This window comes from Octodon degus, unplaced genomic scaffold (genome assembly GCF_000260255.1).
Source record: "Octodon degus isolate 3935 unplaced genomic scaffold, OctDeg1.0 scaffold00037, whole genome shotgun sequence".
Taxonomy (NCBI): domain Eukaryota; kingdom Metazoa; phylum Chordata; class Mammalia; order Rodentia; family Octodontidae; genus Octodon; species Octodon degus.
Genome location: NW_004524613.1, coordinates 5,906,236 through 5,930,386, shown reverse-complemented (window position 1 = coordinate 5,930,386; position 24,151 = coordinate 5,906,236). Strand labels below are relative to the sequence as shown.

At 49.2% G+C, this 24,151-nt stretch overlaps 2 protein-coding genes across 2 annotated transcripts in view; one reads left to right on the top strand and one right to left on the bottom strand.

Moving 5' to 3' along the window:
* Eif6 (eukaryotic translation initiation factor 6) overlaps positions 1 to 6,391 on the top strand; it is a 22,894-nt gene extending 16,503 nt beyond the window's left edge. Inside the window, exons 4-6 of the mRNA XM_004630849.3 lie at positions 2,362 to 2,538; positions 2,740 to 2,921; positions 6,126 to 6,391. Coding sequence (XP_004630906.1) covers positions 2,362 to 2,538; positions 2,740 to 2,921; positions 6,126 to 6,135 — 369 coding nt within the window. The 3' untranslated portion in view covers positions 6,136 to 6,391. The remainder of the gene's footprint in view (positions 1 to 2,361; positions 2,539 to 2,739; positions 2,922 to 6,125) is intronic.
* Positions 6,392 to 8,468: 2,077 nt separating this feature from the next.
* The window catches only part of Mmp24 (matrix metallopeptidase 24), a 46,111-nt gene continuing 30,428 nt past the window's right edge, over positions 8,469 to 24,151 (bottom strand). The window contains exons 6-10 of the mRNA XM_004630983.3: positions 18,903 to 19,064; positions 16,037 to 16,251; positions 14,492 to 14,630; positions 12,569 to 12,835; positions 8,469 to 10,603 (exon numbers count right to left, since the gene is read on the bottom strand). Coding sequence (XP_004631040.3) covers positions 10,266 to 10,603; positions 12,569 to 12,835; positions 14,492 to 14,630; positions 16,037 to 16,251; positions 18,903 to 19,064 — 1,121 coding nt within the window. The 3' untranslated portion in view covers positions 8,469 to 10,265. The remainder of the gene's footprint in view (positions 10,604 to 12,568; positions 12,836 to 14,491; positions 14,631 to 16,036; positions 16,252 to 18,902; positions 19,065 to 24,151) is intronic.

Here is a 24,151-nt window from a genome sequence, read left to right as displayed (position 1 = left end):
TTGAACCGCGGTCCCTGTGCTTTGCTGAGCCTGTTCTAAGTAGGTGCTTTAGACCACTGAGCCATCTCGCCAGCCCCTCCATAATCTTCTTGATCAGAAAATTTGGAGCACAACTGAGTTACATGTTATTACAGTACAGGTTCTCCCATGTCCCGAGTCTTCACTGACCTTGAAAGGCTAGGGCCAGGCTTTGGCATATCATGGAACAGGTATTTTCCATCAAATATTGATATGTTGAACTTTAAGTCCTTACAGAATATGAAGGAAAATAATTTTATAAAAGAAATAAGCATTTACATATTTTTACAAAGAAATTTAGAAATTTAACCATATACAGAATTGTAACAGGACAGACCTGTGACTTTTTTTTTCTTATTCTTGTGTCTTTTTTTTTTTTTTTTCATTTATTACCCTTAAAAAAAAAAAAAAACCCTTTACTTGACAGACATTATGCAATAAATGGTATGTCATGACAAAAAGTACATATTTAGAAGACCAGGATGGCAGGCACTCCAAGCGTGACCCCTCTATTACACATCACCATCCTCAGTGCAGCCGCCTGGCTCACGGGCAGCAGCATATACAGTTAGTCAGGGTGAGAATCTCACCAGCCAACCACTAGTCTCAGAAACCCGCTGATGTATCCCAGGATCACTGCCCCACCCATCTCGTGCGTACAAATGCATGACTTTGTCCCTGTCACGTTTCCCAGCTTTTCTCCTTGCCCACTCCTCATTGTCCAGTCCTCAAGTTCTCGCTTTCCTTTTATTTCTGTTACAACTTTCTATATGTAATTCCTCTTTTAAGTTCTTATACTAGAGAGACAATACGATATTTACACATGTGGGTCTGGTTTATTTCACTTATAAGTATATCTTTAAGTGGCACCAGCTGAATTTTTAAGCATCAAAATATACAGCTCATGCCAAAGGCCATTTCTATTTATTTTATTCTCTCCATTTGATGTAGGGCCAGGGAGACTGCTCATCAGCCTGACAAGCACAAGGTCCTACTTTTGATTCCCTGTACCAAGAAAAAAAAATTCCATTTGATGTAGAGAAAATGAGTAAGGCTTATCACGATAGATTCTTCTTCTTTTTTAATCTAGCAACCTTTTATTTGTTTTTAATTTTATTATATTTGATACAGGGTCTCACTACATAGCTCAGACTCATAGTGATCCTCCTGTTTTCAACCTCCCCAGAGCTGGGATTACAGGCATGCACCACCATGCTCGCTCAGTGTGCTGGGGCAGACTGGTACAGCATGTGGTACCAGGGATTGAATCCAGATCTTTGGCGTTTGCCAGGCAGGCATTTAGATTGCTGAGCTATCTCTCTGGCTGGGATAGATTCTTGAGCCATCTTGGCCTGCCTAAGGCACCTGGATCTGTTTTTTTTTGTTTGTTTGTTTTTCTTTTTTGGTACCAGGAATCAAACTCAGAACCTTATTGCCAGGCAGGCACTTGGGACACTGAGCTTTATCCCCAGCCCGGGAACCTCACAATCTTATCTTATGTATGGATCATTGGACTAGAGGGCTGGGGTTGAGACTAAAGCCATCCTGGAGAATCGTAATTGGGCTGGGCTGGGTTGGGTTGTGTCTTGATTGCTGAGGTCCCAGAAGCATCTCCTTATTTATAGCCTGTGTTTGCCTCACCCTCCAATTTGGGTCTCTCCAGGGAACAGGCATGGGCTCCTGCTGCCCAACAACACCACTGACCAGGAGCTGCAGCACATTCGCAACTGCCTCCCAGACTCAGTGCAGATCCGGCGGGTAGAAGAGCGACTTTCAGCCCTGGGCAATGTTACCACCTGCAATGACTATGTGGCCTTGGTCCACCCAGACCTGGACAGGGTGAGGTAGCCCAGTTTGGCTCAAGAGCCACAGGACTAGCCTAGGCTGTGTTGAGCTATTGTTTCTACCCCACAGTCAGAAGTTCGCCTCATCTCTTGTGGTTTTCGTGTATATCAGGCAGTCAGTAGGAACAGCAGCCATAACAGAGGCCTTGATGGTATGGTCAGTGTCAGAAGCTGGAAGACCATTAGTCCTTCAGGATTAGGAGGTTTGGAGGAGTGGCCAGATGTGAGCCAGCACGGAGGACTGGCAGTCCAACTGGAGGGTGTGTTAAAGAGAAGAGGGTGAGATGGGGGCAAGCCCAGTGTTCAGGGCATGCTTGGGTCTGAGAGCTCCAGGGCTGGCCCAGACTCTGTGCTAAGCTGTAGTCTGTGGTTTCCTGAGTGAGGCTTCCATGTGTAGCTGTGTAGCAGAGAAATGAGGGCCTCTGGGTTCTGGCATGAAGGGTTCCTGTTTCTTGCCTGCCTGTCCTGAGCCCTGAGCAGCAGTATCTTTGACTGACAGGAGACAGAAGAAATCCTGGCTGATGTGCTCAAGGTGGAAGTCTTCAGACAGACAGTGGCTGAGCAGGTGCTAGTAGGAAGCTACTGTGTCTTCAGCAATCAGGGAGGACTGGTGCATCCCAAGACTTCAATTGAAGAGCAGGATGAGCTGTCCTCTCTTCTCCAGGTGCCCCTCGTGGTAAGACTTCCTGTGGCCTGGCCCCTGCCCTTGCTGAGACAGATCCTTTGCCCAGCCTTCTGGAATCTGGGTCCTCACCTGCCCTATTTTGGGATCAGGGTTCAGATTCAGGAAGCAGGCTTTGGGAAGAGCCCTCATGGGGGAGGGGAGAGACTTGGCTGCTGTGCTGTGCCGTGCCCATGCCAAGCCCAATCTTGGCAGGCGGGCACTGTGAACCGAGGCAGTGATGTGATTGCTGCCGGGATGGTGGTGAACGACTGGTGTGCCTTCTGCGGGCTGGATACAACCAGCACGGAGCTGTCGGTGGTAGAGAGCGTCTTTAAGCTGAATGAAGCCCAGCCTAGCACCATCGCCACCAGCATGAGGGATTCCCTCATTGACAGGTACGCGGGGTCAGGGTATGGGCTTTCTTTTCCTTTGAGGGTAGGGAAGCAGATGCCACCTGTGCTGGGAACTGAATTGTTTCTCCTGGCAGGTGGTCCTCACATGCAAGCATGTACCCACACACTGCTGAGCAATCACAGGACACAGCCAGCTAGCATTTCCTGAGCATGTGCTCATCTTTTGCAGATTTAGCTCTCGTGCAGAGGTGTTTTTTTTTTTTTTTTAATACAGAGTCTTACTGTGCAGTTTAGACTCCTTTCTCAGCTTCCCCATCACTGGGATTACAGACATGTAGCACCCCTCACCATGCCCAATTCTGGGGTTGGCGGGCCGTTGGATACCAGGAATCAAACTGGGCACCTTGTGCTTGTCCAGCAGGTGCTTAAGCTGCTGAGGTATTTCCCTGGCCCTAGAAAGAACTTTCCGGTGGTCCTTCTTATTTGTTCACACTGACGATGTTTTTTCGCAGTTTGTATTTGCACTGGAGATAGCAATATTACATTTTAGCAATCTCCATCCAGTGCCTGTCACCTGAAAAATGAAAGAGATGCTGTTGGGCTGGAAATGTTGCTTAGTGTCATAAGTGCCTGGCAAAGACAGAGACAGACAGACAGAGAGAGAGGATGTTGGCTGTGGAAGTTGGGAAGACTACTTCAGTATGCTGAGGAAGCTGGGTGTGGTGGTGTACACCTTAAATCCCAGCACTTGGAAGGCTGAAGCAGGAAGATCACTGCAAATTGGAGGCCAGTCTGAACTGCTTAGTGAGTTCAAGGCCAGCCCAAACCACATAGCAAGATCCTGTATCAAAAAACCAAAAGAAGCCAGGGAGATGGCTCAGTGGAATAAGTGCTTCCCTGGCAAGCACAAGGACCTGAGTTCAACCCCTGGTACCACCAAAAAAAGAAGAAAGAAAGAAAGAAAGAAAGAAAGAAAGAAAGAAAGAAAGAAAGAAAGAGAAAATACTGAAGACTTCTGATTTCTAAGTAGCTCTTAGACTGGTTAGGGTGGTTATTACATCAAAATCAAAGTCTGGTGGTTTGTGTGTTAGAAAAACAACCACAGGGCCCTTACTCAGGAGATCTGAAGGTGTAAGGCTTTAGAATCTCTTTTCAGGAGCAGAGGGTACTTGTAGTTCCATCTCCCCTCATACTTCACTGAGGACCTTTCTCATGCCTGTCTTGCCCTGAACAGAGACTCTAGAACAATGATTGCAGATGTTTTAGAACAAATAGCTGGCTGTGGTACACGTGTAGTAGGCTTGTCACATCTGCTGTAGAGGCTAGAAACCCCAAGGTAGAGCAAGTGCCAAATAAGAGACCCTATTCCCTTTTCTTTCACTTGCCTGATATGTTTCATCCCCATAGGCAAGGCTTCATGGGGCATGGCCCAGGGGAAGAGGGTATAGTAATTACATAATAACTTCTAGCTTTCTCTTAAAATTAAATAATACCTTTTAGCTTTTTTCAAGGAAAATTGAAAGTACAGTAAGTCTCTGATTTAGAGTTCTGTTCTGGAAGAATGTTCATAAGTCATGTTCCACTGTGCATCTGATAAAGTGAATCTTAGGCACCTTTGACAGAAATAATGTAAAACAAAAAGTTCAAATACAGAAATACTGTGGATTATTTTTACTTTATAGTTACCTTAAAATGGTGGTGCAGGGTTAAGGTTAAGGTGAGCTACTTCTGCAATTTATTTACATCTGTGAATATTCATAATGGGAGGTCCATTTGTATCTAAAAGTTCACAACTTGGATGTCCATAAGTTTGGGACTTACTGTACTTTTATCTGTCCTGGGATGGATGGCTTGGAAAGCCTGGTGGGAAACTTTCTGGGATAATGTAAGTTTTCTAGAAGATCATTTAATTCTTCAGGGAATGAGTATGTTTGAATATACAGAGACAGGCAGATACAGAGATGGGGAAATGTGAGTTGTGTGAAGGGGAATAGTATTTCTAGAGTGCCCAATACTAAATGCCTATTGAGGTATCCTGTGGTTTGGGGTTTCATGTGTCTTGAGATTCTTATTTACAGAACTTTCTGATGTCAACCCACAGATTCTGATTCTGTAGGTCTGTACTGGGGCCCATCTCTTGTGCTTTTTCTTTTAATAAGCTATCTTGGGTGATTCTGATTGGAGCATTTTGGGAAGCACATTTAGTAACTGCTGTCAGTACTGGTAAGCAATTGAAAGTTTGGGTTTTCTTTTTTTCCTGTGGAACTGGAAATGGAACCCAGGGCCTACTGCCTGCTAGGCAAATGTGATACCACTAAGCTACATCCCTAGCCTGAAAAATCTTGTTCAGTAACTTTATATGCCAGGCAATAGTGATGTGGTGATGAGTAAACTACATTTCTTATCCTTTTGGAAGATTGTATGGAAAATGGTATTTACAGTTAATTATTTGAGTAAAGAACAGTGAATCTCTTAGCAACCTGAGAACTGTCAGTGATATAATAGTTGAAACATACCAAAAAACTCCAGTAAATACTGCATTAGTGATAAAACTGTAGAGACTGTCACTAACACCAGGTAGAATTGCTACATTCCTCAGCATTGGTCAGCCTTTTTCTGGTCCTGCTTTCCTGTGTAGTAAGATAATAAGCAGGAATAGTTACTGAAAGAAAGCGAGAACGCTCACCAGCATCTTTGGTTTGTGAACTCATTCAAGGTGTCTGTGAGATCTCAGAATGAAGATACCAGGTATATGACTAGAATATGTGCCTATTCCAGTTTTACAATCATCAACCAGGCTAATTCCAGTAAGAGTGTTCTTCAGTCCTTACAGGGCAGATATGTTTTTCAGCCTAATGCTTGTGGTCCTTGTGCTTAGTAGCACCCATAAAGGGGAATTCTGAAAAGGAGTTCTGGCTCAGCCTTGTGTCTGGGTGACTTGTGGCCTGAGTACAACAGTTCCTTTGATTGAGTTCTTTTACTACCTTCTCTAATATTCTGAGGTTCTAGTTTATGACCAGTAACTAATTAAACACAATAGTCCAACCTGAGTGGGAAAGGAATCTTAGTCTTTAAACATGGAGAACTCCAGTCTACTGTGTAACATGGGATGCAGTCAGACCAGCATCCAGATGGGGCCAGGCTCTGAGGGTGGCTCCTCTGGGCTTAGCTAGAACACAGGTCTAGGGCTGGGGGTGAGGTGTGCCCGGTGAATCACACCTGACAGTGCTCCTCCTTCTCTTGCAGCCTCACCTGAGTCACCTTCCATGCTGTGCCCCAGCTCGTTCCTCCCTGCCTCACCTAGTCTGTACTTGCTGCTACCAGGAAGGTGTGGCAGAGGGATCAGTGAAACAGTGGCTAGGGGCCCAGCCCTGCACCAGTGCCATCTTCTGAATCTGTTGTTCCTGGAAAAGCCCGCCATGTCACTCTGGCTGTCAGTGCTTTGGCTAATGGATGAGGATGCTGCTGTTCTGGGGTACCCCAATTAAAGGGCATCTGCCTCTTGGCCTTTCTGAGTGTGCTATTTGTGGGCGTCAGCCTGTGCCACACCTCCCCGTTTTAAGCATTCTAGGAATGTTGAAAGAGCCATACACACAGCCTTCTCTGCCATTATCAACAGGAGGCTTCATCCCAGGGCTAGGGAAGAAAGCACCCTCCTCTGTTCGCACATTTTCCACACAACTTTTGGTCCTCTCTGATTTCCCTAAGAAAAATGTCCCATCTTTTACTTCCCACCTCCGGCATTCTTGTCCTTTTTGACTAAAAGTACCTTTCCTAAATAGCCGAGTGGGTGGGAAGCTTCTGGCAGGTACAGACTGTGCGGCCATTCCCGGCTGGACCCGGTGGAGCGTAGGGTGCAGGGCGGGGTTCGGGAGCTGTGCTTGTGGCCCCGCCCCCTAGCTGAGAGCTCCTGTTCCCACCCTGGAAGAAGTGGGTGGTGTACGCAGTGACGCTCGAGTACGCGATGACGTCACGTACGGCCGAGCCCAGCTGAGGTGCGATTAAGCTGACTGGCCTGGCTCCTGGAGGTGAGGTTACAGTTAGGTGTGGGGAGAGAGTGGGATGGTACTGGTGGCGCGACCCTGATGGCCTTATCCCGCAGACCATGGGCGCTCAGTTGAGTGGCGACCCGGGAGCACCAGAGCCGACGCAGCCGGAGCCCTTGGCGCCAGCGCCCCCGGAGCAGCCCCAGCCCCAGCCCCGGCCGGAGCCTGAGCCCGGCCCTTGGGGGCCGCTGGACGACGTGCGCTTCCTCATCGCCTGCACCTCCTGGTACTGACTGACTGTGCTGCCTGGGAGGGTGCCGAGATGCCGGCCCAACCATGTAGCCTTGGGCTAGCCGGCCTCTTCCCTCCCTGGGACCCCCATGTCTTCCCAATCCCCGCAGATCAACAGAGCCTGGAGAGGTCGGCCAGAGGCTGCGGGCACTGGTCATCCCTTCAACTTGTTTGTCAGCCGGCCAGTAACCAAAGCCAGCCCTGACCATGTTCACCCCCATCCTTCTAGCTGTCTGGGGGCATCCTTCCCTGAACCAGAATTGGGCCACGCCTTCTGGTGAGACCTTACGACTGCTGACCTCCCGGCCTGTCTGACCCTTAATCGCTTGAACTGAGTCCCTTCCTGTGTCCCAGGTGGTGGCACTGTGTGTCTTGAGCTCAGAAAAGCATTTGCCTGTGAGACTTCCCATACTGCTCGCTCTCTTTTTTTCTTTTTCTGGTAGTATCAATGCCTTTATTGAACCAATAATACAGCATTAAAGTGCATACAGAAGGGATATCTGCCATAGACTAACCTGCTTACTAACAAAAAGAACCCATACTCCCCATAAGGTAGTTCCTTCCCCTCTTTTTGGAGAGGGAAGATGTCTGATTGCTAATCCAACAAATGATATTTGGGGCAGCTCTGAAACACCCCAGAGAGTACCCTGAAGCTTTGTAAGGCCACTTCTTAGAACTTGATCAGAAAAACCAAAACAAAACTCGTGTCTTCATTCCCATACCTCAGAGAAATGACACACTCTGTCTTTCAGTTTTATTTAGAAATGATTTAAAAAACATTATACAAAGGCTGATCAGTTTAAAATGTGACCGACACTGAAATGCTGTGATGTCCCCCAGGCTGAGGGAAAGCTGGGCTCTATGGCCACTAGTGCTTTTCTCCTCAGTCTGACTGCCCTGTCCTGGGGTGATGAACAAACAGGTGACCAGAGGCAGGAGAATCCCAAGATTGGAAGCCTCCAGGTGGAGCCCTCTTTGGGCCTGGCCCCATATGCCTCACATCTGCAGTCTGGGCTACCTGCCTCCATCTCCTGCTTTTTCTCAGCTGCCCTTGTAGTACCAGGAGCCAATAGGAGCCTGGGAGGCGGGGCCTAGAGCTTTCAGGAAGTGAGAGCACCAACCTGAGGAATGGAGAGGGGCCAGGGAGGGAGTGGGAGAGGGAATGAGGAAGCGATGGATAGAGGACACACTTATCTCAGACCTCAGAGGAGTCCACAGATGGAGACAAAAGACCCAGCCAGCCCTCTGGATGGCTCTGGCAAATAACAGAACTTCATCTGAGGGCATAATGAGAGTTACCCTCGGCCTCCATGCTTCATCTGAGGGCATGAGCGTTACCCTCGGCCTCCCAGGGCCTACACGAATTTCACGTGAGTTGGACCGATGTGAGCTAATAAAGTGCTTTGCAAAGTATAAAACACTGTACAAACCTACGAATCACTAATATCACTGCAGTTATTCCCTGCCTGCCCCAGGGAGCCTGCCCTTGGCCAAAAAGAAAAAAACAAGATGATGATGAGAGGGGACACAGTGGACCCACATAGGTGCCTCTGGCACCATAGATTTAACTCAGGACAGTTCACAGGGTAGCAGGAGTCCCTGTCTGTGCTACAGGGTAGGCCGACCCAAAGCCCAGAGGCCACGGGGTAGGGGGAAGGCCCATGTGGGCTCAGAGGGCAGGAATGGCATATGAGACCCTGCTAGCACCCAGAAGACTGCCTGACACCACTTCTTGGCTTTGGTGGAGAGCCTGGGGGTGTCACTGCACCCTTGGATTTCTCTAGGGCTCCTTGGTGACAAGCAGTGCTGTCTGCTGGGCTGGAGCAATGAAAGCTGAGCCCTAGGAACTCCTGCCAGAAGTGAACAGTGGGTCTGAGAAAGTCACAAAGGGAGGCCCCTAGGCTTGGAGCTGCTACCAGTTGGTGCCCTTTTCCTAAGAACAATACAGGAAAAGGGGCCCAGTAAGCTGGGCTGCCAGGGCTAAGCTCATGGCATAACACTGCAGGCTGAGACTGAGCTGCCTCAGGGTAGCAGGGGATGTGGGTGCTGAGTATTTAAGAAGGCTGCTCTGGGCCCTTTACTCCAAGGCTGAGACTGGTGGCCTTGGAGCCATTCTGCTTTACCTGATTGGTCCACAAGTAACAGGCTAGAGCAGGGCTGGGGATAGGGTTAGTGGAGAGGGCATTGGAGGACAGTCGCAAACTTGGATCAGCCTCCAGAAGTGGGGTCAGGTCTTGTCCCAGCTCTTGAGCCTCACAGCAGGGCCTCAGCTAGTGTTAGATGGCTAGTGTGGCCTTAGGAGCACCTTGGTCCTTATCACCTGGGGGAGGGCCACCACCGTGGCCTCATCACCGAGACAGTCACCGCTAATTCACCTTAGTGCCTCAAGCAGCCTTTGCAAAATGGGACTTTAAACAGTAGTGACAGGACATTAAATATTCACGACATGACATCTGGGTCCTTGTCAGATCCAGCTGGGCCACAGCCCTGCCTGCAGCATGTGACCCTAAATTCTGGGTCTCAGAGGAGACCTGATGAGTACAGCAGGTTTCCTGAGGGATCTGCTGTTTGCCAGTGGGGAGATCCCAGGCTTGTCGTCCACTGTTGGCAGCAGGGGTCCTGTAACCTTGGAGGACAGGAAGGGTGGGATGGGTAGGGGAACATCTGACCAGCAGGTGTTGGCAGAAGGGGACTAGGACTGGGCGTATCTCCCGGATGGGGGATGAGAGCTAGTGCTGGCTTCCCATGGGGAGTGCTGGGTCCCAGCCAGGACTTGAGCTATGGTGCCTCATAGACACCACAGGATTCAGTGACCACAGGGACTCCTGGCACAGCCCCTGCCTCCTGATGTGGCCTAGTCTGTTCTCTTGTGTAAGAGTATTTCACCCAGGATAGAAGGCTGGCACCTGGGTGCTAGATACCCTCCCAGGGCCCAGCCCCCTTTACTCCCTGCCCTCAGCCTAGGCCAACACACCCACCACTTCAGCTGTATGATCCTGGCCTAGGGCCTTGCTGGCCCCAGTGGGCAATGGCCAGAGCTGCCCCTCAGACCCTGGTGAGGGAGGGCCTAGATGGCCAGACCAAGTGGACAGAGAGGGCTCTGGACTGCTCATACCCACTCTTGGACTGGCCGCTTATAGTAGGTAACAGGCTGAGGGCCTGTTTTGTTCTTGAACTGGAAGATGGTATAGACCAGCACCAGGATGCAGAGGGACAGGATGCAGGGGATGACCACGGCCACAGCATTTACAGAGCCTGGCATGTCATTGATGGTCACCATGATGTCCACATCATCCTGGGGCAGCCGCCGCTCCTTCCGCCTTTCCACCTCCTTCTGGTTGCAGCCCATCCAGTCTCGCAGAATGTTGCGTGGATACCCTGGCTCCACACTCAGTTTCTGGTTGTCAAACTTCCAGTAGTCCCGGCCCTTGTAGAAGTAGGTGTAATCTGCAGAAATAAGGCCTGGCATCACCACTCTCAGACATTTCCTGGCGTCTGCTCTGGGCCAGTATAAGGCCCAGGTGCTGTGGCAATGTGCAGGAGGAAAGGAAGGGGTGGTGTAGTGGAGGGAGCAGCCTGTTGGAACTTGGAGGTGGGGTGAATGCAGTGCTTGGCTGGAGTGCAGAACAAACACCATTGCAGAAAGGGACACTGAGGTCTTGGAGCCATCCATCCATCAGCTCAAGAGTACTGTGAAACTGAGAGCTTTAAGAACTGAGACATGGTTCATAGCCCAGAAAGGACCATTCTCAGTGTAGGCGCAGCTCTCGCATTGTGCCCACATGCTCCCCATGTCAGATCATGCCCCTATTTTAAGGCTCAGACACCACTTTCCATGATTCTAGGGCCTCTGCCTACAAAGGCAGAAAACAAGATTTCTCCTTCTGTTGATAGTAGATTCTATCTCCAAATTATGGATTTTTTTTTTTTTTTTTTTTTTTTTTTAGCTTTGCACACATCACTTCACAACAGAGGGTTTTTGGGACGCTTCTCAGGGAAGGCTGGAAGGAGAAGTAGGCGAGTGGGTTGGAAAGCTCTGCTAGTCACTCCCTGGGCTCCCAGCAACAGCTCTGGGGGCCCAGCCAGTCCACAGACAGCAAAGCAACTCACTCAGACTCTCATCATTGGCTAGCTCCCCGCCCTGGCTAGGACGTTCATTGGTCAAGATCCTTGATGTCACCTGTCTCTGAGGCTCTCCAGAAAGGAGGACCATGTGTGTAGAGCATCTGGTGCCCAAGACAGCCAACAAATAGCAAGCAGCTCTGCCTCTGTTCACTGGCCTTTGAAACAGTGATGCCTCCTTAGAGAGCCCTTTCTCACCAAGGTCTCTAATACAATGCCTTCTGCCTAGTTGTTGTATCACAGCATTCATTTCCCTGCTAACTTTTGTTACCACCTCATTTATTTTCTGCCACTAGATCCACAGCTATGCAAGTCCTGTTCACTGCTATATTCTCAGCCTCTCCCACACAAACTTGTTTCAGAATTTTATGGAGTGAAATACATTCTATCCTTCTACTGAAACATACCAGTAAGCTAAAACTTATACACTGTAGACCATGTGGAAGGCATTATGCTAATTGCTCTGTGTAATTTATTTAATCCTCACAAAGCCATTATTTTTAAATGTCATTATTCTCCCCATTTTGTAGATGAAGAGACTGAGAAATCTAAAATGATTTGTTCGAATTCATAGAAACAAGTAGGTAGTATGTGAATCCAGCCAGCCTGACTCAAGAGTCTGTGCTTTTTTTTTTTTTTTTTTTTTTTCCCCTTGGTGGAACCCGAGATTGAATTCAGGCCCCTGTGCTTGCCAGGGAAGCACTTATTCTACTGAGCCATCTCCCTGGCCCCGAGTGTGCTTTTGACTAGATCAACCATGATCATGGGTGCCTGCTCTGTGCCTGGCAGGATGAACCCCTCCTCTTGAGAATCTCCTGGTCTAGTGGGCACACAAGCTAAGTGCCTGCTGGCAGCCACAGTGATTCATTACCAGCCTGGTCTTCAGGAAAATCTTAGGAAATATCTTACAAATTAAAAGCTTCTCTGTCCAGTTCCCTGCCATCAAACCCTGTGTAAAAAATATCTCTGGACCAACCTTATCCATTGTTGTTCAGACTTGACACCCAAGGAAACTCCTAAGTGACATCTACAGACCAGTGAGAAATGCTATCTGAAGGAATGAAGTCAGGCCTGGAAAACCTCTCAGCTGTGACTCATTTCTATAGATGAAACTTGGGACTTGGTAGGTGGTAAGCAAGGTGATATACTGTGTCAACGTGGTCACAGGGGGCAGTTTCCTGCTTCCAGCTGGTGTTTCTCAAACTTAGAGATCTGAGAATATGTTCAGGGCCCTAAGGAGAACCACATAAAATCAGCCCCCACCCCCACCGGGGCTCAGCCCTTACGTACACCCTTCCTTGCTGATGAAGGCCCCTTGGGGAGCCTGTGGGATGCCCTTCCACACGGTGATGGGCTTGGGATACCCAGGATCTGTGGCCCGTCGCTCCTCGCTGTAGCGCCAGTACCGCTCGCCTTTGAAAAAATAGGTCTTGCCCACAGGCTCCCAGCGCAGAGCCGTGTCGATGCCTTCACGGGGCAGGCAGCTCCCCAGCTCCCCCAGGCTGTGGGGGTACCCAGGTTCAACCGTCACCTCCTTAAACACCCAGTACTTGTCACCTGTGGGCAAGAGGAGCCCAGAGTCAGTATTCCCTTGCCACTCAGTGCCAGAGGTTGTAGCTAGAGTCACTTGCCCATCTTCATTCACAGAGCCAGTGTCAGCCTCCTTAGTCCCTTGACTCTGGCAAAGCTTGGAGGCAAGAAACCAGAAGCCAGAGCAAGTCACAGATCCTACCAGTAAGCCACCTCTTGGCTTGCTATTCTTTCCTCTCTAATGATCTTAGCCATTCCTGTGATGTCACACACTCCCCCCGCCCCAGTACTGGTATCACCTAACTCTGAAGCTACAGCTCATAGCTACTGTCATGCTGGACCTGGGCACTGCCCCAGATACTCTGATCTCCAGTGGCCCTGACAGCTCCAAGCAGGCTTCCCAGAACTCTTCAACTGGACCACAGAGGAACTTCCTTCTCATCACCCTTCTGCACCTTGGGGCCCCCCAAAAAAAGATCTGGCACCCCCCCACCTCTGCCACACACATGCTAGGCAAGCACTCTACCACTGAGCTGCATCTCCAGTCGTTTTATTTTCTGTGGTGCTGGATCTTAAATCTCCTGCATACGAGGCAGTTCTACCACTGAGTCACTTCCCTACCCCCTTTTTATTATTTTATTTTATCTTGCTAAATTGTTTCAACTGGGTTAAAATTTGGTGATCCTCCTCTCTCAGCCTCTTGAGTAGCTGGGATTATACACAAGTGCCACTATGACTAGCCTGGCAACAGATTTGACCCTGTCTTTCATCTCAGCATTCAGCTACTTATAAGTCCTTTTTTTTTTTTTTTTTTTTTTGGTACTGGGAATTGAACTCAGGACCTTATGCTTGCCAGGCAGGCACTGTGCCACTGAGCTATACCTCTGGCCCTGTGAGTCCTTTTAAGTCTCCTCATACCTGTCCCTGTCCTTTGGCCCCACAACCCTCCCTGGTTTGGGGCTCATGGACAGCACTGTCCTTGAGTCCAGCAAGTACCTCCAAAACAACCTCCTTGCTCTATGACTCTGTGCTGTTCAGAAATATGTAGTGGATTTCCCATGTCCGCCTAATGGGTCCAGACCATATTCCACCTGGCACTCAAGGCCCCTCCGAATTTGCCTCCATATGACCTTCCCAGGCCCCACCTCCTAGCTCTTGAAGGTGGGGCTCAGTAGCTGTTAGTTGGGACTTGTAAACTGTACACCCCACCACTGCCTTACCCATGTTTTTCCCTCACCCTGAGTGCTTTCCTCACTTCTAACTGTCTGCATCTTACTCTTCTTGGGCCTAGCTAAATCAGGATAACCAATATGAAACAAGCTGGCACAGTGCTGGACCCGTGGTGGGCATGTTAGCTTCCTCTCCCCTCCTTGACCCCCTTGTGTGACCTCCTGTCTCTGGGTTCTTCCAGAACTTAGAAAGAAGCCTTTCCTTGGTGTTAAGTAGCCTTCAGTTGTCTGTCCCACCCTTTACTTCCTGTGAATGGAGTTTATTACCCTGTAATGTTCATATTTCCTGACTTGATGCCCGCAATTGCTGCACTGCCCTGTCAGAGGTCAGGGTCTCTGTTAGGCCTAGAAAAGCCCTTGGAGGGCTTCTGCCTCCCACACTGCCTCTACCAGGATAGGAAAAACAGGATCCCCCAAGGGCAAGGAAATGTCCCTAGAGCATAAGCTATGTTACCTTTGAAGAAGACAAATCTTCCATCAGCTCTTTCGTAGGCTGCATCTATGCGAGCAGGCAGGCCCTTCCAGAACTGCTCAATCTGCATGGGGTAGCCCTCCTGCACCCGGTTATTGCGTAGGCGCCAGAACCAGCGATCCTGGGGGAAAGCAGAGAAAGACATGGCAGGCAGTGCCTCTGAACCTGGTGATCTCAGCCCTGGGCTCAGGCCCAACAAGTCAACACCATCACCTGGGGCCAGACTTCTAGTCCTTCCTGGAGTCTGTCCATCTGCTGCTTCCAACTCTCAGAGGAGGACAGAATGTTTGTGTGAGTCTTCATTTAAGTGTCCTGAAGTCTCTTGCTGTCTCAGGGACCGTAAGACAGACAGCAGATAGTCCTGGCGTGGGAGAGGTGTGGAAAAGCTGGAGAGGAAGAGGCCAGGCCCCTGAGTTGCCAGAGGAGGGCATCAGAGAGCCGAGAGCCAGACCTCAGGTCTGGGGGAAGACCAGTGTGATAAATTGGAATGAGAAAGTCTAGATTCATTCATGAACAGTTCATTTGGGAGGATTCAAAAACAAAAACAATAAGCAACAAAAATGCAGAAGGAGGAGCATGATTTATGCAAGATAATACAAAAGCTAACACTTTAAAATGTTTTACCCAGTTTTGTGACCTTGTTTTGACTTTCACAACTTGGTTAAATCAATATGAGATATCCAGAGTCTAAAAAAGGGCTAAGGGGCCAGGGAGATGGCTCAGTAGAATAAGCACTTCCCTGGCAAGCACAAGGATCTGAGTTCAATCCCCAGTTCTGAGGAAAGAAAAAAAAAAAAAGGCCAAATATGTCTAGAGTCACTCAGTGAGTGGCAGGGCTGAGGCTGATCCACATAACCTGAGGGTTAGCACTTGAAGCTTTCTGGGGAGACCACTGCAGGGGAATGGGGCAGCTCGTCTTGGCCACCCAATGTGATGGAGACACTCTTCCCAGGTCCCTTTTTGTGAGGCTGTTGCTCCAGTGGCTGTGCATGTACCAGCAAGAAGTTTTCAGTCTTCGGCCCCTCTGGGAACAGCCTCAGTTTGAAAGAGCTTCGCTCAAAGGATAAAACAAGCGGTATAAATCTCCTGCCATTTGGTGTCTCATGTAGGATCACCATTGGGCTATTCTAGCCCCAGAGTGTCCCTCTGGGTGGCCAAGTCTGCGGTACTGGGGTTTGAACTCAGGACCCTGTGCTTGCCAGGCAAGTGCTTATTCTCTGAGCTATCTCCCCAGTCCCCCTCCATGTTTTAGATGGACAACTGAAATCCAGAGAAAGGCAGTGTGACTACAGGAGGTCACAGGCCAGAAGCCATTTCTGGCACTCTCCCCAGCATTAAGCCCTGTGTAGGTGTGGCATCACCAGTCTTCCCCCCTCTGCCTCTTGGAAACAATTTACCCAGCAGCACCAGAAAGAGACCCTGGGGCCTGACCACTAGGCCAGCTTTTGTCTGGGTACCTCCCTGGCTCCCTGTTGCAGAAGGAGTAGATGGGGAACCACTTGGGTGGCACCAGTCAACCAGCCCTACCTTGAACACAAACATTTCTCCTCGGAAGAGGGCCACCGTGTTGAAGTTGCCATCACAGATGTTGGGTTTGGCTCCTGGTGTGGATGGCCGGTCCCCCAGGGGGGGCCGGGGGGGCCTGGGTTGGCGTTCATGCTTCCTCTCAGATGGTGAGTGGATTCTGCGGACTGGGAGCGTGGGGAGGGGTCTCGTGGGCTCCAGAGGCTCGGCTGGGGGTCCTGGAGAGAGGGGCTACATCTCAGAGAGGGGGCTACCATCTTTTGCCATTGCCTTGTTATCACCCAGGCAGCTCCTGGTCAAGTCTACCACCTTCCAACCTCCTATCCCCTCTCCCTGACTTGTTACCCAGTTTTTGAGAAAATAAATGACAGCCACTAAATGAGTACACTCATCTTTCCACCCCCCCCAAAAAAAAACTAGTACTTTTTCTTCCATTGCAGGAATGCACCGTCCTTCCTTATCCTCGGCATCCCACATCCTTTCTCTGTTCCCCTTCATATATGCAGTCCCCCTTTGCACCTCCCTTCCTGTGTGAATGCACTCCCATACATTCTCTGTCCTGCTTCCCACCCAGCCTCTTGCCAAGATCACCAATGACCACTATGGTGTAGAGTCCAACAGTTAGTGACTCAAACTTTCTTTGAGGATATGAACAGTGATATTTTTTATTTTTGAGACAGGATTTGCTATGCAATTCAGGCTGGCCTTGAACTCACTATGCAGCCCAGGCTAGCCTCAAACTCCTAGTGATCTTCCTGCCTTAGCCTCCCACCTGGCCAGGGATCTTGACAAAAATGCAAATTAAGACTCAGAGGGCCTGGGATGGAGCCAGACATCCTGAATGTCTTTGAGGTCTCAGGTGATGCTGATGTTAGTAATCTGAGGCCCCGTGTTGAGTAGCAAGATCCCAGAACCTTCTCCTGAGACATGTTTCTCTTTTCCAGAGATCAACACTCTCTTGGTTTCCCTACCTCCTCCAGAGCTGCTCCCTCTCAGCCTCGTGTGTGTGGGAGGGCGGCTATGTGTGTCTGAGGGGGCTGTCTCACCCTACCCTGAAGGCTGCAGTACCTCAGGGCCTCCCCTCTTCAATCTTAACACTTTCATTGTTAAATTGGTGTCTCTCTAGTTGGACTGCATATTAGGGTCACTTGGGGAGCTTTTTAAAACTCCAGGGACTCAGGAATCATTCCAGACCAACCAACCCAAATCTCTGAGATGAGAGCTAAGCGTCAGTGTTTTGTGTTTGAATCCCAAGGTGATGCCAATGGGTCAAGTTGAAAATCACTATTCTGAAGGCTCACTTCTGTTCATGGCTTTACAGAACCTGGAATGAGAACTGTCCACAGGCCAATCCACAATGATGAAAATGTCCTGTGTTTGCAATGTCTGATACAGTAGCCTCTACCACATGCATGTGTGGCCATTGAGCTGATGAGGCAAATGACTCGACCTCAATGAACTGAGGAACTGAAACTTTAGTTTCAGTGATATGCATTTCAATTTCAAGAGCTGGGGAGATAGCGCAGTGGTCTAAGCACCTATTTGGCAAGCACAAGGATCTGGATTCAATCCCTAGTACCGCATGCCATGCTGGCCCTGCAGCCAGGCGTGGTGGCTGAGGAGGCTGAGATAGGAGGCTTATTATGAGTCTGAGCTGCATAGTGAGGCCCTGTACCAAATAAATAAAGTAACAAAAGATTAAAAAAGTGTACTTCAATTTCAATAGTCATTTGTGGCTAGTGGCTATTATATTGAAAACGAAAGATCAGAGTCACATAGGTAAATTCCACTGGCCCTTGATTACAAAAGGGAGAATGATTGATAGTATCCTTGGCCCCTCTCTTCTCCCCTCACCCCACATTTGACATGTCAGCAGAGAGTGTCCATCATCCTACCTCTGAAATACTGTCTGGTACTTGCTACCTCCACCAACTCCTCTCCCCCTCTTCACCTCTTGAAGTCCAGGGTTCCAGCTGGGGCACTACCTCCTCCAGAGGGAGCCCTGCTTCTGTTTTTTTTTTTTTTTTTTTTTTAATTTTTTATTATTTATTCATGTGTTTGGTATAGGTTTTGACTACACAGACTCAGACTCCTAGTGATCCCCCTGTGTTGTTAGCCTCCCCAGGGCTGAGATTACAGGCGTGCCCACCACACACATCGCATACAATACCAGGGATCAAACCTGGTCCATGCGCTAGCCAGGCAGATGCTTAGACTGCTGGGCTATCTCCCTGGCCGAGTCCTGCTTCTGCACTCTACAGCCTAGGCCTATGCTAGGCTGACAAGCATTTATTCAAATAGTTGGGTCTTCCCGTTTGTCCTGACTGACCAGGATAAGAGCTTCACAGGCTGGTATGGCCTGAGCTGGGAGATGGGTGTGCTGGAAGGCCTTTCATATCTTACCAACATAGCAGCCTAGCTTCTCATTATTATTATTATTATCATTATTATTATTATTATTATTATTATTATTATTGGATCAATGCTCTGGCTATGATACCTATCCATGTGTCACTATTACTCAGGTACATGTGTAGCTGTCCTTGGCAAGTGGGGGTACCCAGAACAGGCTCAGGCACCACCTGGGAGAGGAGGGGATGTCACATGGGAGGTGGGAGCAAAGTCTGTGAAAGAGGAGAGGGTAGAGGAGAGGGAATGGGTGTCCTCTTCTCACCTTCGCCCCTCCCAGCCCCTCCTGTAAGTTTCTCAAGTATGCCGGGGGAAGCCTAGTGAAGGCTGGCACCCAGTCGCAGCACAACGGCAATGCTGGCAGATGGTGAAGCTTCCCACCCCACACCTACCCCTGACAGGAAGGCAGCTACAACCCAGCCCTGAGGAAGCAGCAGTGCCCTGCTGCCCTGTCACACACCATAGATCTTCTGGATGCCCTGGAGATCATCCTGGGGCAGCTTGAAGTTGTGCGTCTCCATGTACTGGTAGAAGGGTGCCATGATGGCACTGGGGTCATTGGAATGCTCCAGTCCCAGCGCATGGCCCAGCTCATGCACAGCCACCAGGAAGAGGTCGTTCCCTGTGGAGAGGACAGAGGAAAGTATCAGTCATTCTACTGGAACATTCTACTACTTGGGAAATTACTGAGCATATGCCTTCTGTGCAGAACAAAGGGACATATAAAGAAATCAGGGGCTAGAGAGATAACTCAGCAGCTTAAGCACCTGCCTGGCAAGTACAAGGTCCTGAGTTCAATCCCTGGTACCAATAAAATAAAATAAAATAAAATAAAATAAAATAAAATAAAATAAAATAAAAATAAAGAAATAAGACATAGTTCTTGCCTTTCAGACCCCTCAATAGAGTAGAGAGAGAAACGGCATAAGCAACACAGCATTCCAGGTGCTTTATCAGATGTCTGTGAGGGTCAAAGGGGATTCTAAGGAGAAAAAGATCATTTAAACTTGGAGGAGAATGCTTAGTGAAAACTTCATAAGGTAAGACTGAAGTTAAGACTTGAAAGGTAAGAAGTTGATCAGAAGAATGAATTCAGAGGCATGAGAGAGGTGGGGGTAGTATTCCTGGCAGAGAGAATGCTATAAACCAGGTCCAGGGACAAGCAGTTTCATTCCACTTGGCTCTGGAACAAAGCAGGAGGGGAGGGACTGAGGGAGATGAGGTCAGCCAGGCTGGCAAACAGGGCTCTGTGATGCCCTACAAAGGAATTTGGACTGGCTCCTTGGCCAGCTGGGGGTGTGAGCAGGAGTGGAGGTGGAGTGGGGATGAAATCGTCCTGGCTGCACTCGGACAATGGACTAGAGGGAAGGAGACCTGAGGCAGGGGCGCCGGTGGGATCAAGTCTGAAGCCAGTACCAGGGGCCAGGTGGAAGAAGCAAAGGGCCAGAGCCAAGGTAGTCATGGGAGGACAACTACAGCAAGTCCTGAGGGTGGCTGACTGGCATTTAGCTTCAGGAGACCCAGGGCAGGCAGGGCCCTGGGCGCAAGGCAGCTCTCACTTACTAGGATTACAGTCTGGGAAAAACTGAACCACAGGTCAAGATCAAGGCTAGGATGTGGGTGGAGACACAATCCAGGTGCTGATAATGGGACAAAGGGTCCCGACTGTGAAACAGGTGATGGCATGACATGGTGGTTATAGCATCTCTGGGGTGGGCAAGGGTACCTTCCTTTGCAGCTCTACAATTACCAGCTTTGTGAGCATGGTCAGTATATCTACTCCCTGAGCTTCAAGGTCCTCATTTGTAAATCAGGGGACTCATGCCTGCCTCTAAGACAGCAATGATAAAGTACTGTGGCTCAAGTGGCTGCTCCTGCTGTTACTGTCCATAGAGGGTTGGTTTGTGGAACAAACACATTAACTAAAGGGAAGCAGAAGGCCAGTGATTCCAGCAATCAGATCCTCCTAAAGCCAGCTCCCGTGAGCTTCTGTCTTAGGTAGGGACAGAGCAAGGCCTAAAGTTTGAGGGATTAAGTAATCTCAGTTTTGGTAAAGAAATCCCAGAGGCAGGTCACTGCATAGATAGTTCTGGGCCCTGCTTGCCCACTTACAGACTCCCGCATGCCCCTTGAACTTGGCCTCTGATCTCCCAGCCCTATGTACATCTCAGCCACTTCTGCCACTTGTAACTCCAGGGAGGTTTGCCAGATGTATCCTGGCCCCAGCATCCCTGGAAAAGTTGCTCCTCCTCTAGCCCAGCCAGTGTCCATGAAGGTCAGATGGGTGGGAGTTGTTTGACCTTTCTGCCAAGGTCTTGGGAAAAGAAGAGGCTCAGGGGGCAGACCCAGACCTCAGGAAGTTCGAGCCTGCCACTCCAATGACATCACCAGTATCTTCAGCACCAGAAAGGAGGAAGAATGGACAAGATCAGTGCAAGGTTGGCCAAAAGCCTGGGGCTGGCCTTCTGCTAGGGAAGGCAGGCTGGCAGGAGAAGGCCGGCCGCCCCCAGCTCCTTCCTCAGGGCCTCATCCATCTGGCAGCAGGGAGGAGTGAGCTCATCTCTGAGCTCCATCCCAAACAAAGGTGGCTGCTAGAGGCAGCGGAAGGCAGCTCTGTTTCCTGGGGTCTGCCTGGCTCTGTTCCTGGCCTGTGCCTCGACCTGGGACAAGCTGTTCAGGGCCTCTTTCTCCTGGCCAGGCTCCTCCCTGAAGGCCATCACAGGGATCTTAGGGACCCAGGGAGCAGGCCTCTGGAGTGCTGGGTAGACACTCAACCTTTACTCAGCCTGTACCCGAGTCTGCAAAGAACAGCAGAAGCCTCTGAAGGAAGGGAGCTACAAGTTGGGTCTAGGGATAAAAGGAAGAGAAGAGCTGAGGAGCTGACAGCCTACTGCATAGAAATCCAAGAGCGGGAAAGCAAGGGGCAGAAAATTCCTTGAGCTTGTGAGAGGAAAGCCGAGGTACAAGCAGGAGCCCTGCTGTGAAGACCCCAGGGCCTCATGGGTAGGAGATTCTTCTGTCTCACTTCCCAGGAAGGCAGGAGGCAGGAAGCAGAGGGCTCAGGAGTTGTTCTCTGGCAGCCAGACAGCCTGGTTTCAAATCCCAGCTCTGTTATGTCCTAGCAGAATGATATTTTAAGTCTTGTCCTCTGTAAAGTGAAGGAGTGATAGAACCTCCTTCATAAGGATGGTGGTGAGTCTATGACACAAGGTATGTAAAGTGTCTGGTATAAAGTATCATGATTAATTAGCAGGGTCACAGTGAGCTTCAGGGTCACAGTGAGCTGCGTAAGGACCAGCATCCCCAGGAGCGAGTGTTCCTGGAAGTCCCAGGGCATCCTAGCACAGTCTGCTTGGCCACACCCGTGTACCTTGTCACAGCTTCATTCCATTCTTAGGACCTCTTTATTTGGTGAGTCCTGTCTCCTTGACTCCCCTAGTTCCCAAAAGGCATTTCCTCTTCCCTCTGTTCTCTGCCAGTGCTGCCTTCCCATGGAACACCCTGCCTCCTTCAGAGTCGAGTTCAACACCTGCCTCCTGGGAAGCCTGCCTGGAGCTCCTGTTTGGCCTGCACTCTGCCAGCATTTTCTCTGGAGCATCTTTAGGCACTGGCCACTTTCCAGCCTGCATTAATTACAGTTGTTAGTGAACACTTAGGATTGTGAACATCCTGGGGGTAAACTCTTAGCTTGACCACTCCCAGGATGGAACAGTGCCAAAAACTCAGTACTTTTCCAAGTATGGTTCTTGGCCCACCTGCAGCAGACCCCCTCCCCCCAGTGTGGGGTGCTGCTCCTAGAGATGGAAAGACCCAGGTTTACCAACTATGTGAGTTTCTTAAACTCTTGGTAGAACTTCACTTTCTTTATCTATAAAATGGAGATGATAATCCCTGCCTCCCTGGCTGGAAGCAGAGTTAGTGACATAAGTGTGAAAGGGTTCTATCCTGTGAAGCAGAGGATGGCCAGGACAGCTCTTCCTGTCTTGTTACCTTTCCCTATGAGGGCGCAGTGAAGGGCTGAGCTTCCTCACCAGCATAGCCTAGTGTTATCTGCTGACTTCATTGGTTGACTCATTTTGAAGAAATGAGGGCAGAGGAAGATTCTGGAAGTAGCCCCCCAGAAACCAACTCAAAGGCGCAGTGAACTAGCCTGCCACGCCACAGGCTCTAGTGAGGTGGGGAATAAGACCCACCTTACACCCAGTGGTCCTCCAGGAAGACTTTTAAACCTCCAAGCAGGGAGGACTCTGATTTGGGAGGTTTGGGCCAGGATGTAGACTACAGACAACTCTTTCTCCTCACTTCCTCTTCCTCTTTCTTCTTCTTGCTCCATTATATCATAGCAGGGTCAGGTGAATTACATAATAGCAGGGTCAGCCTGACACAACCAGAAACTATTTGCCCTTAAAACATTATTAAAAGTCAGACAGTGTGTGTGTGTGTGTGTGTGTGTGTGTGTGTGTGTGTGTGCATCAAATGTGCTTCCCAAGATGGTAAATGGGAGCACCAGAACCACTGAGGAAAGATTCCTGCCGAAAGGTGAACCTGAATCTAGTCACACCTGTAGATCTGATTGCCAGTATTCAAGAACTGTGGCGACTAGGCACAAGTTTCAAAAGCTTAGGGGCATGTGAGGCCCTGGGCTCCATTGGTGGGAGGAGGACGAACCCACACACACCTCATCAAGCCAAATTATTATACTGGGGACATGTGGCCCAGCTTGTCCAATAGGAGAGGGAGAATGTGAATAGCTGTGTGTGACTGGGAGGCTGCAGGAGCTTTAAGTCAGTCACGTGTGATGTGTGCATCTTGTTTGGATCCTGCTGCAGTCAAACAACTAAAAGACATTTCTGAAGTAATTTGGGAAAGTGAACACAACTGGATTCAATTTTAAGACACTCTTACTGTGGTTGGGTTTAAAATGATTTTGTGGTTATGTTAAAAATAGGTCTTTATCTATTAGAAGTGTATTCTGAAGTATTTGCAGGTGAAATGATATCATACATGGAAATTTTTTAAAACACATAAACAAAAAAGCCAAACCAACCAATCAACCAACCAACAACAACAAAAAAACCAAAACAAAACACATCAGCCAAAAAATAAAAGTGGGAAGGGGCAGCTGAAATAGGAAGGGCACTGTGGGAATCAGTAAAGCAGGTGGTGGGTACCTGGGATCACTAGCATTCTTCTTCCTTCATGAGTTTGAAATTTCCCATAATAAAAATTGAGGAAAAAAAAGGAAGCCAACAATCAAAAAGTTCCCTGGAGAACCCACTTCCTCTCCTGCTGAGTCTGTGTGGAAATTAAATTAGATAATATACCAATGCTCTGTAAATCTTCATTCCTCTCCTCTCTTTCCAAAACCTGCCCTGGGCACTGTTCACCAGCTCACTAGCCAAGGGTTTGTTGCAGTTGTCATGAGCTGCATTTGCTTCATGCCTGGTTTTCTAAGGTAAAAGGCTGACTCCTGTCCAAAAAAGACATTAGCTATCTTGGAATTTCTATCAGAATGGGGAGTCTTTCATCTAAGATGGGAGAGGATAGATGGGAGGTATGCTGGGATGCTGCCTGTCCAAAAGTTCTGGGTTCTGCTCATGCATACCATCAGTTCTTAGGATTTGGGGGATGAGCCCAAAAAGTTCAAGCAGTGAATGAGTGTGGGAGTGCACCCCCTCCCCCCAGTGTTGAGCAGAAGAGAGTACAGAA